This window comes from Ranitomeya imitator, chromosome 4 (genome assembly GCF_032444005.1).
Source record: "Ranitomeya imitator isolate aRanImi1 chromosome 4, aRanImi1.pri, whole genome shotgun sequence".
Lineage (NCBI taxonomy): Eukaryota > Metazoa > Chordata > Amphibia > Anura > Dendrobatidae > Ranitomeya > Ranitomeya imitator.
Genome location: NC_091285.1, coordinates 100034705 through 100053258, shown reverse-complemented (window position 1 = coordinate 100053258; position 18554 = coordinate 100034705). Strand labels below are relative to the sequence as shown.

The 18554-nt window shown below is 47.7% G+C and overlaps 1 protein-coding gene across 2 annotated transcripts in view; it reads right to left on the bottom strand.

Annotated features, from left to right (window-relative positions):
- KCNMB1 (potassium calcium-activated channel subfamily M regulatory beta subunit 1) overlaps positions 1-18554 on the bottom strand; it is a 573325-nt gene that overhangs the window by 245901 nt on the left and 308870 nt on the right. Inside the window, exon 4 of one of the 2 annotated variants that reach the window (XM_069761972.1) lies at positions 12110-12187. The exons of the other annotated variant lie outside the window; for it this stretch is intronic. Coding sequence (XP_069618073.1) covers positions 12110-12187 — 78 coding nt within the window. The remainder of the gene's footprint in view (positions 1-12109; positions 12188-18554) is intronic. 2 annotated transcript variants of the gene reach the window in all.

Sequence of the window (18554 nt, the reverse complement as noted above, 5' to 3'; positions counted from 1 at the left end):
ACATCCAGCAACTGGAGGCCAGGTTGGCTGCTCTCGAGCGCACAACCTCAGCTGTGGATGTTACCACAGTAGCTGTTCAGGCTGCAGCCACTTTGTCCACTGCCACCCCTGTTCTGACCTTATCCCGCCTCCCGGTGCCAGATAAATTCTCTGGTGATAGCAAGTCTTGTAGGGGATTCATGAACCAATGCGCAATTCACCTTGAGCTCCTGGCTGCATGTTTCCCCTCAGAGTGGGCTAAAGTGGGATTCATGTGGTGCAGAGTGCTCCGCGGTTTCTGAGCACTCTGAAACAGGTCTTTTTGGGACCCCAAGTGACCCATGATACGGTGTTCCAACTGCTGGCATTGACACAGGGTCAGTTATTTTTCCGTCCACTTCCGGACATTAGCATCTGAGCTGGAGTGGCCAGATAAAGACCTCATCCCTGTATTTTGGAGGGGGCTGGCTGACCATGTGAAGGACGCCTTGGCCACTAGGGAGATTCCTGCCACACTGGAGGAGCTAATAACTATATCTACCCACATCAACCTTTGTTTTAACGAGCGAAGGTTGGAGCGATCCCAGTGTAGGCATAGGTTTTGGCTGGCTCCCACATTCGCCAAACCTCTAGGATCTCCGGTCCAGGCATCCTAGCCATATGAGGTCGTGGAGGTGTCACAAGCGGGATCTAAGTCCCGGACCGCTCGTGCACTCAAGGTCTGTCTGGTCTGCCAGCAGTCGGAACATTATGCCAGAAAATCTCCCCAGTGGTCTGGAAAACGTCAGCGTCTAGTGGTAGTAGGAGGAGGTACACTAGACACGGCAATGTTTTCCTCCAAATTGTTCTTCAAGGGTACAATTAACTTAGGCCCATCCACTCATACACTTAGATAAAACGTAAGCTAGATATATTTGGTGTCTATGAACTCATAATGACCTGGAGAATCAAAATGGCAGGTCAGTTTTAGCATTTAGTGAACCTATCAAAAAAGCCAAACAAAAAACAAGTGTGGGATTGCACTTTTTTTGTAATTTCACCGCACTCGGAATTTTCTTTCCCGTTTTCTAGTACACGACATGTTAAAACCCATGATGCTATTCAAAAGTGCAAGTTGTTCCGCAAAAAAACAAGCCCTCACATGGCCATATTGATGGAAAAATAAAAAAGTTATGGCTCTGGGAAGGAGGGGAGCGAAAAACGAGAACGCAAAAATGGAAAAGGGCAAGGACTTGAAGGGGTTAAGAATATTAATGCTGCCTGATGCCCCTCTAAAAATAGGATTTGTGATTTTAAGAGCCCCTCCTTCAGAAATGAAACAAGATGTGTCTCCTTATGTGTTACACACCACATGGCCAGCTTCCTAGAAATAGGAACATTGTTTTCAGGAGGCACGCCTGTTCATCTCTTGAAAGGGGTATTGGGGTGTGTCCAAATATTGGGCAGCCCTGTCCTTCACTGCATATACAATAAAGCTGGAGTCACACATAACGATATCGTTAACGATATTGTTGCAACGTCACGCTTTTGGTGACGTAGCAATGATCCCGCTAACGATTTCGTTATGTGTGACAGCGACCAATGATCAGGCCCCTGCTGGGAGATCGTTGTTCGTTGGGGAATGATCAGGACCATTTTTTGGTCGCTGATCACCCGCTGTCATCGCAGGATCGGCGTGTGTGACGCCAATCCAGCGATGTGTTCACTTGTAACCAGGGTAAATATCGGGTTACTAAGCGCAGGGCCGTGCTTAGTAACCCGATATTTACCGTGGTTACCATTGTAAAAGTAAAAAAAAAAAAAGTACATACTCTAATTCTGATGTCTGTCATTCTGTCATGTCCACAGGGTTAAAACTGCTTTCGGCAGGAGCGCTGCTAAGGCACGCGCTGCTGCCGAGAGCTTCCCTGCACTGACTGTGTCAGCACCAGTCGTAAAGCAGAGCACACGCTGTTACTGCCGGCACTGACACAGTGTTTTAACCCTGTGGACGCCGGCGGGGGACGTGACAGACATCAGAATGTGAGTATGTTGTGTTTTTTTTTTTTTACTTTTACAATGGTAACCAGGGTAAATATCGGATTACTAAGCGCGGCCCTGCACTTAGTAACCCGATGTTTACCCTGGTTACCCGGGTGCTGCAGGGGGACTTCGGCATCGTTGAAGACAGTTTCAACGATGCCAAAGTTGTTCCCCTGATCGTTGGTCGCTGGAGAGAGCTGTCTGTGTGACAGCTCCCCAGCGACCACACAACGACTTACCAACGATCACAGCCAGGTCGTATCGCTGGTCGTGATCGTTGGTAAGTCATTTAGTGTGACTTTAGCCTTACAGTATAGGAGACCCTCTGTTTAATAATGGGATTAACAAAGTGTAGCCGGCTGATGGCTTTCTAAGGCTACGTTCACATTTGCGTTTTGCGCGTTTGCGTCGGGCGACGCAGCGGCGATGCATGCGTCATGCGCCCCTATATTTAACATGGAGGGCGCATGGACATGCGTTGTGCTGCGTTGTGCGACGCATGCATTTTTTTTGCTGCAAGTGTTGGGCGCAGAAAACGCAACAAGTTGCATTTTTTTGCGTCCAAATTTCGGCAAAAATGGACGCATGCGTCGCAAAACGCAGCGTTTTTGCGTGCGTTTTGATGCGTTATTATTTGCGTTGTGCGTTGCGTCGCCGACGCTTCGGCGCACAACGCAAATGTGAACGTAGCCTAAGAATAATGAGGGCTGACTGCTGGCCCTTTAACAATAGTAAATGCTGCCTGATAGCCGTATAAAAATAGGTTTTGTGATTTTAAGAGTCCCTCCTTCAGAAATGAAACAAGATGTGTCTCTTTATGTGTCACACACCACATGGCCAGCTAGGGTTGTTAAATGTTACAATGACATTTCCCGGGGAATGCATTTGTATTGGTTGAAAGCAATGTTTAAGTTGAAAAACACATCAAAAACGCTGCGTGGGAACATAGCAAAAGTGGTGGAGGAACATTTCAGTCTGGGGTTAATTAATTTGCCTTATATACAAGTCATTGCCCTGGAAAGGATGTACCTTAACATATTTCCCAGTAAAATCCATTTTGTTTTCGTTTTTGTATGTTTTTTGGTGCACCTGTAAAAATGGGGAGAAACTCTGACAACATTGCTTACACAGGAGTCATAAATGCTGCCACGAGCGATCCCCATGATGTTCCCGTGTCATTTCAGCAGTGTTTTCATCATTTTCAGATGCATTTAGACCTTAAAAGGACCTCCAGGAGGGATTGCGGTAAAAATACTCAGGTTTCCCATAAACTTACATTGGGCTCGTTGCTTGGGTTGCGTACCCGGGTATTCCAATTTGCTCGACCCGAGCAACCAGCATCCAAGCATTTTAGTGCTCTCCCATCACTAATAATAATCAGACGTGGGATATGAAAAGCAAACAAGCAAGAGCTACTATCAGCTTATTAGTGATGGATGATCACTATGGATATCACTATGGGGCCCCTTAGTCAAGGGGGCCTGCCCTGTGCCAGTAGAGCAGCAGCAGCGGGTGACAGGAAGCCATGCCTGTCCCTGCTGCTAAAGAGAAATGAATATTTACGCTTCTCCACGCCCCCATGAACGTGAAGAGGAGTGAATACCATTTCACTTTAATAGCGGGCAGCGTTAGCAGCAGGCTGCAGCTAACACTGCCTGCATGAAAAGCCCCACCACTGCACCACTCTCTCACACTCACACATAATACACACGCATGCAGACAGACACACAGTACCACTCACCTCTCGCACTTGGAATTCTCTTGCAGGGGTACACAGGCAGCATTGGTGTTGTCAGCGGAGGCCGATTGTAATGAGTGTCTGCCAGTTAGTACTCCCAAAAAATAAATAGATGTTAATGTCTCGCATTAACACAAAACGAAAACACAAAAGGGTGGAATCATTAGGTACAGGGGTGGGGTCCTCTGCTGAGTTTCAGACCTATTAATTTGGCGCTAAGTATTTACTTGTGTAAATATAGGACAATGCCCCTGACTATGTTAAGTACCATCATACATGTCAACACAATGGTATTGTCAGTGCCAGGCATTGAAGGATGTCAGCGCATAGACTAAACATTGGTGGAACTGTGAGAGATAATTGTGCAAGTGGTAGAGCAATGTTTGAGCTGGGGGGGGAACTCTCTTGTGGCCGGCGGTACAGGCCCAGGGCCCCTCATGTTACAACAGTGTGTCTGATGTTGGGTGCGCACCACCACCTCCAGAGACACTTTATTGTACTATGAGGGACCCAGTGGCAGTGCCATCGACCAAAAGCGGGCACACCCACCTCTTCAGACAAACGGCACTCTCACAGTTGCTTGCGCCAAGTGGCGAGACCACGGCCCCGTGGGGGGAGTTTGGCCATTTAGGAAGGTGTAAACATGTCATATGCTGGACAAACAGCTGCTGCAAATTACGAGATTGGAAAAGTCAGTCAGAGTAGTCCACAAGCAAGACCTTTTCATAGGAAAGCTAGGTGTCAGCTGGGCAAGGTGGGGCAAAAGAATTTGAAATCCAGTTGTGGTTCATTTTAATGAAGGTTAGATCATCAACATTTTGGGTAGCCAGACGAGTCCTTTTTTCGGTTAATATTGAACCTGCAGCACTGAATACTCTTTCTGATAGGACACTAGCTGCTGGGCAAGCAAGCTCCTGCAATGCATATTCTGCCAATTCTGGCCAGGTGTCTAATTTGGATGCCCAGTAATCAAATGGGAATGACGGTTGAGGGAGAACATCAATAAGGGATGAAAAATAGTTAGTAACCATACTGGACAAATGTTGTCTCCTGTCACTTTGAATTGGTGCTGCAGTACCTGTCCTGTCTGCGGTCATAGCAAAATCACTCCACAACCTGGTCATAAAACCCCTCTGTCCAACGCCACTTCTGATTTGTGCACCTCTAACACCTCTGGCCTGCTGCCCCCTGCAGCTCGTGTGATAACGATCACCGGTGCTGTGTGCTGGGAATGCCTGAATCAAATGGTCAACAAGACTTGATTGTTTGGTTGCTAATATTTGTTCCAGGTTCTCATGTGGCATAATATTTTGCAATTTGCCTTTATAGCGAGGATCAAGGAGGCAGGCCAACCAGTAATCGTCATCATTTTACAAATGCGTGTGTCCCTTTTGAGGATACGTAAGGCATAATCCGCCATGTGGGCCAAAAAACCAGAACCCGGCCTTGCCACGCCACCAATTTCCATTGGCCCCGGAGAAGCTTCCTCATTAAAAAAATACAAAAATAATCATCCCCATCATCCTCCTCGTCCTCCTCCTGTTCGCCCGCTACCTTGTCCTGTACACTGCCCTGACCAAACAAAGGCTGACTGTCATCAAGGCTTTCCTCTTCCTTTGCTGCAGACGCCTGCTCCTTTATGTGCGTCAAACTTTGCATCAGCAGACGCATTAGGGGGATGCTCATGCTTATTATGGCGTTGTCTGCACTAACCAGCCGTGTGCATTCCTCAAAACACTGAAGGACTTGACACATGTCTTGTATCTTCGACCACTGCACACCTGACAACTCCATGTCTGCCATCCTACTGCCTGCCCGTGTATGTGTATCCTCCCACAAATACATAACAGCACACCTCTGTTCACACAGTCTCTGAAGCATGTGCAGTGTTGAGTTCCACCTTGTTGCAACGTCTATGATTAGGCGATGCTGGGGAAGGTTCAAAGACCGCTGATAGGTCTATTCAGGAAGCATTGCACCACCAGGTTTAAGGTGTGAGCCAGGCAAGGAATGTGCTTCAGTTGGGAAAGGGAGATGGCAGCCATGAAATTCCTTCCGTTATCACTCACTACCTTGCCTGCCTCAAGATCTACAGTGCCCAGCCACGACTGCGTTTCTTTCTGCAAAAACTCGGACAGAACTTCCGCGGTGTGTCTGTGGTCGCCCAAACACTTCATAGCCAATACAGCCTACTGACGCTTGCCAGTAGCTGCCCCATAATGGGACAACTGGTGTGCAACAGTGGCAGCTGCGGATGGAGTGGTTGGGCGACTGCGGTCTGTGGACGAGCTCTCGCTTCTGCAGGAGGACGACAAGGAGGAGGAGGGGGTGCGAATGGCTACAGCCAACTGTTTCCTAGACCGTGGGCTAGGCAGAACTGTCCCAAAATTGCTGTCCCCTGTGGACCCTGCATCCACCACATTCACCCAGTGTGCCGTGATGGACACGTACCGTCCCTGGCCATGCCTACTGGTCCATGCATCTGTTGTCAGGTGCACCTCTGTACTCACAGATTGCCTGAGTGCATGGACGATGCGCTCTTTAACATGCTGGTGGAGGGCTGGGATGGCTTTTCTCAAAAAGAAGTGTCGACTGGGTAGCTCGTAGCGTGGTACAGCGTAGTCCATCAGGGCTTTGAAAGCTTCGCTTTCAACTAACCGGTAGGGCATCATCTCTAACGAGATTAGTCTAGCTATGTGGGCGTTCAAACCCTGTGTACGCGGATGCGATGCTAAGTACTTCCTTTTTCTAACGAGAGTCTCATGTAGGGTGAGCTGGACTGGAGAGCTGGAGATCGTGGAACTAGCGGGGGTGCCGGTGGACATGGCAGACTGAGAGACGGTTGGAGACGGTATTGTTGCCGCCAGTGCCCTAGATGCAGTGTTTCCTACTACGAAACTGGTGATTCCCTGACCCTGACTGCTTTGGCCTGGCAAAGAAACCTGCACAGATACTGCAGGTGGTGCGGAAAATGGTGGCCTTACAGTGACGGAAGGGATGCTGCGTTGCTGACTAGCTTCATTGGCCGAGGGTGCTACAACCTTAAGGGACGTTTGGTAGTTAGTCCAGGCTTGCAAATGCATGGTGGTTAAATGTCTATGCATGCAACTTGTATTTAGACTTTTCAGATTCTGACCTCTGCTTAAGGTAGTTGAACATTTTTGACAGATGACTTTGCACTGATCAATTGGATGTTGTTTAAAAAAAATGCCAGACTGCACTCTATCTAGCATTGGATCCCTTTTCAGGCATTGCAGACTGAGCTTTAACCGGATGGCCACGCTGTCCTCCAACAGGTTTTGGCCTTGCCACGCATTTTGGGCCAGATACGGGCCCGGCAGATGGAACCTGTTGCGATGTTGATGCCTGCTGCGGCCCCTCCTCCTCCGCTTCAGAACTACTGCCGCCTGCACCCTGTTCCCCCAATGGCTGCCAATCGGGGTCAACAACTGGGTCATCTATAACCTCCTCTTCTATCTCGTGTGCAACTTCGTCTGTGTCACCGTGTAAGTCGGTGGTATAGCGTTCGTGACGGGGCACCATAGTCTCATCAGGGTCTGATTCTGGATCAGTACCCTGCGAGGGCAATGTTGTGGTCTGAGTCAAAGGAACAGCATAGTAGTCTGGCTGTGGCTGTGCATCAGTGCACTCCATGTCAGATTCAACTTGTAATGGGCATGGCCTGTTAACTGTTTCACTTTCTAAGCCAGGGACGGTATGTGTAAAGAGCTCCATGGAGTAACCCGTTGTGTCGCCTGCTGCATCCTTCTCTGTTGTTGTTTTTGCTGAAGAGGACAAGGAAGCGACTTGTCCCTGACCGTGAACATCCACTAATGACGCGCTGCTTTTACATTTACCAGTTTCAGAAGAGGAGGCAAAAGAGCTAGAGGCTGAGTCAGCAAGGTAAGCCAAAACTTGCTCTTGCTGCTCCGGCTTTAAAAGCGGTTTTCCTACTCCCAGAAAAGGGAGCGTTCGAGGCCTTGTGTAGCCAGATGACGAACCTGGCTCCACAGCTCGAGACTAAGGTGCTATATTGTTTTTCCCACAACCACCTGATGCTCCACCACCATTACCATCATTACCAGCTGGCAATGAACGCCCACGGCCACGACCTCTTCCACCAGACTTCCTCATTGTTTTAAAAACGTAGCCAAAGTAACGGTATTTGTTACTGTCAAACAACTTACAAGGTGAACTCTAACTTCTGTATGATTTAGATATCCCTTTATAGGTGGGTGAGACCGCAAGGAAAATCAGGCACAATGTTACACACTCGGTTTTCTGTGGCACCAAATGAGAGAGATGCCACACACGCAGGACTGTCACTCAAGCACAAATGGCAATATTAATCTCCCACTGTTTCTTTTTTTTTCAGGGAGAATTTAGAAACCAAATTTAAAAAAAAAACACTAGGCTTTCTATGGCCCACTATTTGAGAGAGATGGCACACTCAGGACTGGCACACAAGCACAAAGGCCAATATTAATCTCCCACTGTTTTTTTTGTCAGGGAGAATTTATAAACCCAATAAAAAAAAAACACTAGGCTTTCTATGGCCCACTATTTGAGAGAGATGGCACACTCAGGACTGGCACACAAGCACAAAGGCCAATATTAATCTCCCACTGTTTTTTTTTTGGGTCAGGGAGAATTTATAAACCAAATTAAAAAAAAAAAAATAGGCTTTCTATGGCCCACTATTTGAGAGAGATGGCACACACAGGACTGGCACACAAGCACAAAGGCCAATATTAATCTCCCACTGTTTTTTTTTTTTTCAGGGAGAATTTAATAACCAAAAACAGGCACTAGGCTTTCTGTGGCCCACTATTTGAGAGAGATGGCACACACACGACTGGCACTCTAGCAGAAATGCCAATCTTAATCTCCCACTGCGTTTTTTGGTTAGGGAGAATTGCCAAGAAATCGGGGCCACTATTACACACTAGGCTTTCTGTGCCCCCAAATTGGAGAGAGATGGCACACACAGGACTGGCACTCTAGCAGAAATGCCAATCTTAATCTCCCACTCCTTTTTTTGGTTAGGGAGAATTGCCAAGAAATCAGGGCCAGTATTACACACTAAGCTTTCTGTGCCTCAAAATTGGAGAGAGATGGCACACACAGGAATGGCACTCTAGCAAAAATGCCAATCTTAATCTCCCACAACTTTTTTTTTTTAGGGAGAATTAAAAAAAAAAAAAAAGAAAAAAAGGGACTGTCCTACAATTACTATCTCCCTGCAGTAATCTCAGCCAGGTATGGCAGGCAGCAATAATAAGGAGTGGACTGCTGCACAAATTAAATCAAAAGTGTGGGCAAACAAAAAAGATAGCTGTGCAGAAAGGAAGGAACAACAGGATTTGTGCTTTGAAAAAAGCAGTTGGTTTGCACAGCGGTGTACACACAGCAATGCAGCTATCAGGGAGCCTTCTAGGGCAGCCCAATGAGCTACAGCGCTGAGGAAAAAAAAATGTAGCTTCCACTGTCCCTGCAAACAAAAGGTGGTGTTGGACAGTGGAAATCGCTACAGCACAAGAGGTTTGGTGGTTAATGGACCCTGCCTAACGCTATCCCTGCTTCTGACGAAGCGGCAGCAACCTCTCCCTATGCTCAGATCAGCAGCAGTAAGATGGCGGTTGGCGGGAACGCCTCTTTATATCCCCTGTGACGCCGCAGACAGCAAGCCAATCACTGCAATGCCCTTCTCTAAGATGGTGGCGACCAGGACCTATGTCATCACGCTGCCCACACTCTGCGTCCACCTTCATTGGCTGAGAAATGGCGCTTTTAGCATCATTGAAACGCGACTTTGGCGCGAAAGTCGCGTACCGCATGGCCGACCCCACACAGGGGTCGGGTCGGGTTTCATAAAACCCGACTGTGCCAAAAGTCGGCGACTTTTGAAAATGAACGATCCGTTTCGCTCAACCCTAACCTGAACCAATGCAAGATGAATCCCCCAGAGATGTTATCTGTGGTCTCCTCAGTTATGTGGACACAGCAGCCATCTTAGCAAGCGCCAGAGAACAGGACAAAATCTCGTATGGCAACTCCAACTCATCCAAGACTTGGCTCCTTCCACTCTTGCGAAGAGAAAGATTCTTAGACGCCTCCTTTCAGCCTTAAGAGCCAAGAATCTGAACTATAAATGGCTGTATCCTTTCGGTCTTGCCATTAACATAGGAGGCCGACAAATTTCCATTAGTTCCCCGGAAGATCTTCCTAATGCTTGGGACTCCTTAGGCATTCCTCCGATTGATCTGCCTTCTTGGTTGCCGACTGACACCATTTGTAACCTTCCTCCACTAACTAGATCTTAGGATTGGTCTGGGAAGAAGAAACACGCTTCTCCTAAAATCAAGAAGCAGGATCCCAAGAAACACCCACCCTGATTTCGCAACACTATAAACACTGTCTCTGCTTTTCACTTGTCTACTAAAACTGTACAAGCAAATTGTCTTAACCCTATGATTTAATTCCTACTGTTTGCACTCCGTCTGCAATTTAAAGCCTCTTTCCTTTCTCTTTCCCTTTACCTTCTCTTACACTCTAGTTTGCAACTTGGACTGCCTCGCCTATGTTTGGGTCTCTCTACCCCCCTGTGTTTGGCGAGCTAATGTTTGTAAAAAGTTTATTGTTTACTTTGTTCTTTTCCTTTTCCAAGGTTCTCAGCTGAGTCAGAATGCTTCACAAAATATGCTAAATGTGAGTAGTCAGGTTGGTCCGGGCTCTGTCACTTTGGCTTCATTCAACGTCAAGGGTTTGAATTCCCCAGCTAAATGTAACCAAATCTTTACCCTTTTAAGACAACAAAACTCACAAATTATCTTCTTTCAGGAAACCCATTTTAAAGTCGGTAGAGTCCCCAACAAGTCATTTTCTTCCTGTCCCATCTGGTTTAACAGCTGCAGTTCTTCTTCATCAAAAGGAGTGAGTATAACTCTCAGAATAGATCTCCCATTCTCATTAAAAGACAGTTTAAGCGACAACGAGGGCCAATATATTTTCGTCAAGGGATGGATTGCCGACACTATGGTCACCTTTGCAAATCTATACGCCCCTAACATTCACCAAGTGTAATGGATCACAAATACATTAGACACTTTACAACTCTTTAAAGAAGGACTTCTGATCGTCGGGGGAGATTTCAACCTAACACTCCAGCCTGAGATAGATGCCTCTAGCGGTTCCTCTCTCATCTCTCACGCATTACGACATAAACTCTTGAACAAACTAGATGCTCTCCAACTCAAAGGACTACACGTTCTTCTCCCCTCCACACTCCTCATACCACCGAATTGACTTTCTCCTAGTCCAAGCTCAGGCCTTACAACTAATAAAAGACTAATAAAATAGGAGTTATCACCATCTCGGATCATGCACCTATTTTTATTGATCTCATTTTCACCTCACTACCCCGCCCTGCCTTATCTTGGAGATTAAACAAATCTCTTTTAGATTCTCCAAATAATATGGGAAAAATAAATACCGTACTTTTGCAGTATTTTGCTGAAAACATCACTGAAAATAAACTCACTCCTAATATATGGGAAGCCCATAAAGCGGTCCTCAGAGGGGAACTAATTTCTATCGCTTCATATACTAAGAAACAAAGGGACAAGGAGATCATGTCGCTTCTTCATCAAATCAGTATAGCAGAATGTCTACATAAGAAGTCAGTCTCTCGGGATTCTCGTCAGGACCTCGCCTCTGTCCGCAGCAAACTTAAAGATTTTCTAAACGCAAAATTTGCAAAACATTCTTACACTGCAGACATAGATTTTATATGCATGGGAATAAATGCAGCAAGCTTACCTCCCATTTGCTCAAAAATCAAAAAGAGAGAACGTTTATAAAACATATCCATACCAAGGCGGATACAGAGGCGTAGCTAGAGCTTTTGCCGCCCGGGGCTGTTCCCGAGTTTGGCGCCCCCCCCCCCCCCATCCCCTCCCCCCCCTCCAGCTCAATACACACAAAGGTTACCAAAAATGGTTTTCCTGTTTTGTAGAACTTAAACTGGGCCTAATGGTGTCACCCCCACATGCCACACCTGTGACTTAATACCACCACACCATGACCAGGCCACATAGTGACCGAATAATACTACATACAAGGGACAAATACCACCGCACCATTTCCAGACCACATATTACCACCACATAGTGACTGAATACTACAATACTGATCAGTAATAAAAAAAAAAACCACAATACTATCACCATAAGTGCCAGTATTCACAGGAGATCTGTACTTAGTATGCAGTGTCTGTGTAGAGGTAATACAGAGATCACTGGTGACATTATACACAGGACCTCTATATAGTATACAGTGTATAGTGTCAGTGTATAGGTAACACTGACTCACCAGTGACGTCTCTAGGTGAAGTCCTTCATCTTTTATCCAGCACAGACCGCCATCATTCCTTCCAGCCAGGACTCGTTTCTGCAGGAAATAACACAGTTATCTCGAGCTCCGCTTGCAGAACACATTACTTAATTTTTCACAACTTCTACATTACACCACATGAAGAAAAAAAGGTGATATAGTGTCACTCTGCACAGTAACAGGACCGCCCCCCCATTTAAAACAGTATACTCAAAAAATAAAATAAATACATCACTGCAGTAACAATATCCCTTAATTATCCCCTATGGTAATAATATTCCCCACCCTGGCCCCGTTTATCTCATTCCTGGCTCCAGCCATATGTTGTCGTATCCTGCCCTCATGAGTATCCATTCTACCCCATATGATCTCCCCATCCTGCCCCACCAGCCTCCATCGTATCCGTCCTGCCCCATGATCCAATCCTGCCCCGTGTCTCCAATCATGCCCCGTATCTACATTCTGCCCATGCCTCAAGTCCTGCCCCCAGTGTGTCCAGCATATTACCCCCATGTTGTCCAGCAATCTGCCCCAGTGTGTCCAGCATATTACCCCCATGTTGTCCAGCAATCTGCCCCAGTGTGTCCAGCATATTACCCCCAGTGTGTCCAGCATATTACCCCCAGTGTGTCCAGCAATCTGCCCTCAGTGTGTCCAGCAATCTGCCCCAGTGTCCAGCCTTTCCCCAGTGTGTCCAGCAGTCTGCCCCAGTGTGTCCAGCATATTACCCCCAGTGTCCAGCATTGCCCCAGTGTGTCCAGTATATTACCCCCAGTGTGTCCAGCAATCTGCCCCAGTGTCCAGCATTGCCCCAGTGTGTCCAGAAGTCTGCCCCAGGGTCTCCAGCATTGCCTCAATGTGTCCAGAAATCTGCCCCAGGGTCTCCAGTATTGCCCCAGTGTGTCCAGCAATCTGCCCCCAGGGTCTCCAGTATTGCCCCAGTGTGTCCAGCATTCTGCCCCATAGTCTCCTGTACTGCCCCAGTGTGTCCAGCATTCTGCCCCATGGTCTCCAGTATTGCCCCAGTGTGTCCAGCAATCTGCCCCATGGTCTCCTGTATTGCCCCAGTGTGTCCAGCATTCTGCCCCATGGTCTCCAGTATTGCCCCGGTGTGTCCAGCAATCTGCCCCATGGTCTCCAGTATTGCCCCAGTATGTCCAGAAGTCTGCCCCAGGGTCTCCAGCATTGCCTCAATGTGTCCTGAGATCTGCCCCATGGTCTCCAGTATTCAGAGTGTCCAGCATTCTGCCCCATAGTTTCCTGTACTGCCCCAGTGTGTCCAGCATTCTGCCCCATGGTCTCCAGTATTGCCCCAGTGTGTCCAGCATTCTGCCCCATGGTCTCCAGTATTGCCCCAGTGTGTCCAGCATTCTGCCCCATGGTCTCCAGTATTGCCCCAGTGTGTCCAGCATTCTGCCCCATGGTCTCCAGTATTGCCCCAGTGTGTCCAGCATTCTGCCCCATGGTCTCCAGTATTGCCCCAGTGTGTCCAGCATTCTGCCCCATGGTCTCCAGTATTGCCCCAGTGTGTCCAGCAATCTGCCCCATAGTCTCCTGTATTGCCCCAGTGTGTCCAGCAATCTGCCCCATGGTCTCCTGTATTGCCCCAGTGTGTCCAGCAATCTGCCCCATGGTCTCCTGTATTGCCCCAGTGTGTCCAGCAATCTGCCCCATAGTCTCCTGTATTGCCCCAGTGTGTCCAGCAATCTGCCCCATGGTCTCCTGTATTGCCCCAGTGTGTCCAGCAATCTGCCCCATGGTCTCCAGTATTGCCCCAGTGTGTCCAGCAATCTGCCCCATGGTCTCCTGTATTGCCCCAGTGTGTCCAGCATTCTGCCCCATGGTCTCCAGCATTGCCCCAGCCCCAGACAGTCAGAAATAAAGAAAAAAAAAAAAAAAAGTAAAATCCTCACCTCTCCCGTTCCCAGCGCAGGTCCGGTGCAGTCAGCGTCTCTCCGGCTCTGCGACGCTCAGGACAGAGAGGCAGAGCGGCGCGCACAGTAGTGACGTCATCGCGCCCTCTGCTCTGAGACGTCGCAGAGTCAGAGGAGGCTGCAGCTGCCGGCGCCGCAGGAACCAGGAGAGGTGAGTATAGAGCGGGGGGCGGGGGCGGGGGCGGGGGCGGGACCCGGGGGTGGGGGGAGCTGGCCCTGGTCGTGGCGGCGGACGGCGCCGCCCGAAGATTTAAAGGGGCGTCTTTTTTTTTTTTTTTATCTTCTTCTGCAGCGCCGGCCGCCCCCAGCATTGTGCCGCCCGGGGCGGACCGCCCCCCCCGCACCCCCCTTCCTACGCCACTGGGCGGATAGGACGGTGGCTAGATCCGACGAGATTGCTGTAGCTTTTAGACAATACTACGAATCACTTTACAATTTAGATACACCTGAACCTATGAGAGAGTGCCCTGCTGCTGAGGACAGGATTCATAGTTTCTTAGCTCCCCTCTCCCTCCCCAAAGTCCTTCCCAAGGATAACTCAATTAAAATCCTCCTGGCTATTTCTCATGTTAAGCACTCTGGTATTCCCCCTGCCTTTCTGTCGACAGACGCCGAGAAGGCCTTCGATGGAATCAGCTGGCACTATCTGATTTGTACCTTACAAAAGTTTGAGTTTCCTCCTCCGTTTACAGAGGCTATCATGACTCTCTACATGACTCCAACTGCTAAGTTCAGAGTAAATGGATTATTTTCTTTCTCTCATGCTGGTATACAACCCCAGAAAAATTATTCCACATGGGGTTAACTTCCTCTCCACTCTGCTGGAGGTGTTCAATATCGGTGGGATCCCTGGCACATATTTTTTGGCTGTGTCCTATTATCTCCAAATACTGGTTAGATATTAACAAATACCTCTGTCGCTTAAGCTTTATTACACAGGACCTAACACCTCAAGAAGTTTTACTCTCGCTCCCTACACAAGCGTTTAAACCTCAAAAACATGATTTACTTCCTCTTTTGTTAACAGCGGCAAAGCACCTGATTTCAACTCATTGGAGACAACCGTCTCCCTCTACTTTGAATGAGTGGATAAGCAAAGTTAAAGATATTTATAGAATGGAAGAACTGTCAAGCTGGGATTCCCACACACACAAAAAAATTCTACTCACTTGGCAGCCCTGGGTTAATAACAACCACGCTCTCCCATGATTGTGCCATTCACCCATTTATTGCCCACCCATTTCACGAGCTTACATTTATCACTAGATGCCACTAGAGCCAAGGTGTAGAGCCTGACCTCAGCTAAATACAATTATTGTAATGCAGCTATAGTTTCTTTGTCTGCTCGCAGGTTTCTTTCTTTTTTTTTCTCACCTGCCTTCTTCTTGCCTCTAATTACCTTTTGTAATTGTTCTCCTCCTTTGATTATATAGTTTTTTGGTCTATATCCGGCCGTTCACATGATGTTTGATCTGAATGTTTTTCATCTTTGTTATAATTTCGCTCTCGTCATCTTCTGGATCAATTGTGTAATACAATTTCTCAATGTTTATTTTGTGATTGGCCGCTGTAGTTCACACTCCTTGAACCTGTTATGTTGTGTTATGAAAAAAATTTCTTAAATAAAGAATTTAAAAAAAAAACAAAAACGACAGTATAATTTACCCACCTCCGGGTTCAGGGCTAGCTGTTCATCACTTTCCTGGTATCTGTATTTTAGATGTAGATTAGTGATGAACGAGTAACATAATATTCGTAATCGCTATACTCGTTTGTTGGAAAATAATTATGACATGGTGGGGATATCTGAGACATGGCTAAATGAGAGCCATGACTGGGCTGTTAATTTAGAGGGCTATAGTCTGTTCAGAAATGACTGTATAAATAAGTGATGGGGAGGTGTGTGTTTATATGTAAGATCATCCTTAAAACCCGTAAAATATGTGAATCTAATGATAATATAGAGTCGCTGTGGGTAGAGATGAGGACAGGGGGAAAAGTAATAAATTACTGATGGGGTTTGTGATAAGTCTCCAAAAATAATAGAATCATATCTGTGATGTGCTGCTGCAGTGCAGTATAGAGTAACCTCCACCAGGGGGTGCTAGCTAAGGAAAGGAGGTTGCACACACAGCGCAGCAACACTGAGCAACAACACAGGTGTCACAGGTAATGAAAGGGACATGAAACAAGCCAAGGTCATACACGGAGATAGCAGCGCGGTACAGAAGGGGCGAGCAGAGAATCGTCGGGGACAAGCAAGACGTCAGAACCTACCGGGAACGTGGTAACCAAAACGTGAGACGGAGACAGAGTCGGGGTACAGGCCAGAACAAGTCATAAACGGGTGAAGGCAGTCAGAGGCAAACAGGAACAATAACAGGGATCAGGTCAGGAGCTCAAACCGTGCAGCATGAACTATAGCTGACACTGGCCAAATGGCTGCAGAGGACTTAAATAGTTCAGCTGGCTCCAGGGTGAGGCAGAGAGGATTAACTCCCACATGACCAGTCCAGAGACAAGAGAGCTGAGCATAATCTCAGAACTGGATCATGACAGTACCCCCCTCTCAATGGGGGGCCACTGGACCCCCAGGCTTCTCTGGATAACGAGCATGAAAGGCCCGGACCAGCCGATCTGCATGGACCAAACGTGCTGGCACCCACGTCCGGTCCTCAGGACCGTAACCCCTCCAATGGACCAAGTACTGCAGTGAACGGCGGAGCATACGAGAATCCACCACCCTTTCCACCTCATACTCGGTCTGGCCATCAACCACAACAGGCGGAGGGTGCGCGGGAGAATCACCTGAGGAAGGCACTGACGGTTTCAGAAGCGCCTTATGGAATATATTGGGGATCCGCAACGACGGAGGCAAGCATAGACGGAAGGACACAGGATTAACCACCTCCAAAATTTCATAAGGGCCAATAAACTTGGGACCCAGCTTAGCAGAGGGAATTCTCAATCTAATATTCTTAGTGGATAACCATACCTTATCCCCCAGCTGGTAAGTCGGCCCCACAGAACGTCGTTTATCGGCAAAAAATTTATACTTGCCCTGAGCCTCCCCGATGTTTCTCTGAACCTCCCTCCAGATCTCTCCTAACCGCAGAAAGGCTGAATCAGCCCCTGGACACCCCGAATCCAGCCGGGAAAACTCACCAAAGTGAGGGTGAAACCCATAGTTGCAAAAGAACGGGGACGTACCAGTGGACTGATTGACACGATTATTAAAAGCAAATTCCGCCATGGGTAACGCAGAGCACCAATCATCCTGTCTGGACATAGCAAGACATCGCAATATCTGCTCCAAAGACTGATTGGTCCTCTCAGTCTGACCGTTGGTCTCGGGATGGTAGGCCGAAGAAAAGGACAGACTGATACCCAGCCTTTTACAAAAAGCCCTCCAAAATTTTGCCACAAATTGCACTCCTCTATCAGACACCACACTGACAGGCACACCATGCAATCGGACCACATGCTCCATGAATAGTTTTGATAATGTCTCAGCATTAGGGAGACCCGCTAAAGGTACAAAATGTGCCTGCTTACTGAACCTATCAACAACTACCCAGATAACGGTTTTGCCATGAGAGTGGGGAAGATCAGTGATAAAATCCATGGACAGGTGAGTCCACGGTCTATCTGGAATTGGCAGTGGTACCAATTCCCCGGCCGGCCGGTTACGGGAGGTTTTAGCGCGAGCACAAGTTTCACAGGAAGACACAAACCCAATAACGTCAGAAGCCAACGAAGGCCACCAAAACAGCCTAGTGATGGCTTTACGTGTGGCCGAGATTCCAGGATGCCCACTAAGAGCCGAGTCATGGAACTCCCGAAGCACCCTTAACCGATACTGTACAGGTACAAAGAGCTTATCATTGGGTACGAACGAGGGATCAAGAGATTGGGCTTCACGAATCTCTCGCTCCAATACTGATGACACCGCAGCCACCACCACTCCGCGATGAAGAATGGAGGAAGGAGGTTCAGGTGGTGAAACTGGGTCCAAGCTACGAGATAAGGCATCAGCCTTCACATTCTTGGACCCTGGTCTGAAAGTAATAGAAAACTGAAATCGGGAAAAGAAAAGTGACCACCTAGCTTGTCTCGGGGTCAACCGTTTGGCAGATTCAATGTAAGACAGATTCTTGTGATCAGTAATGACAGTAATATGATGGGCAGCTCCCTCCAAAAAATGCCTCCATTCTTCAAATGCTAATTTAATGGCCAATAGCTCCCCATTACCCACATCATAATTCCTCTCAGCAGAGGAAAATTTTCTCGAAAAGAAGGCACAAGGTCTTAAGTTAGTCAACGTGGTGGGCCCTTGGGATAACACAGCCCCTACTCCCACCTCCGAGGCGTCCACCTCTACGATAAATGGTTTAGACAAATCTGGTTGAACCAGTACAGGAGCAGTCATGAAACAATTCTTCAAAGAAGAAAATGCCCCCAAAGCTGCAGTTGACCAGTTTTTGAGATCT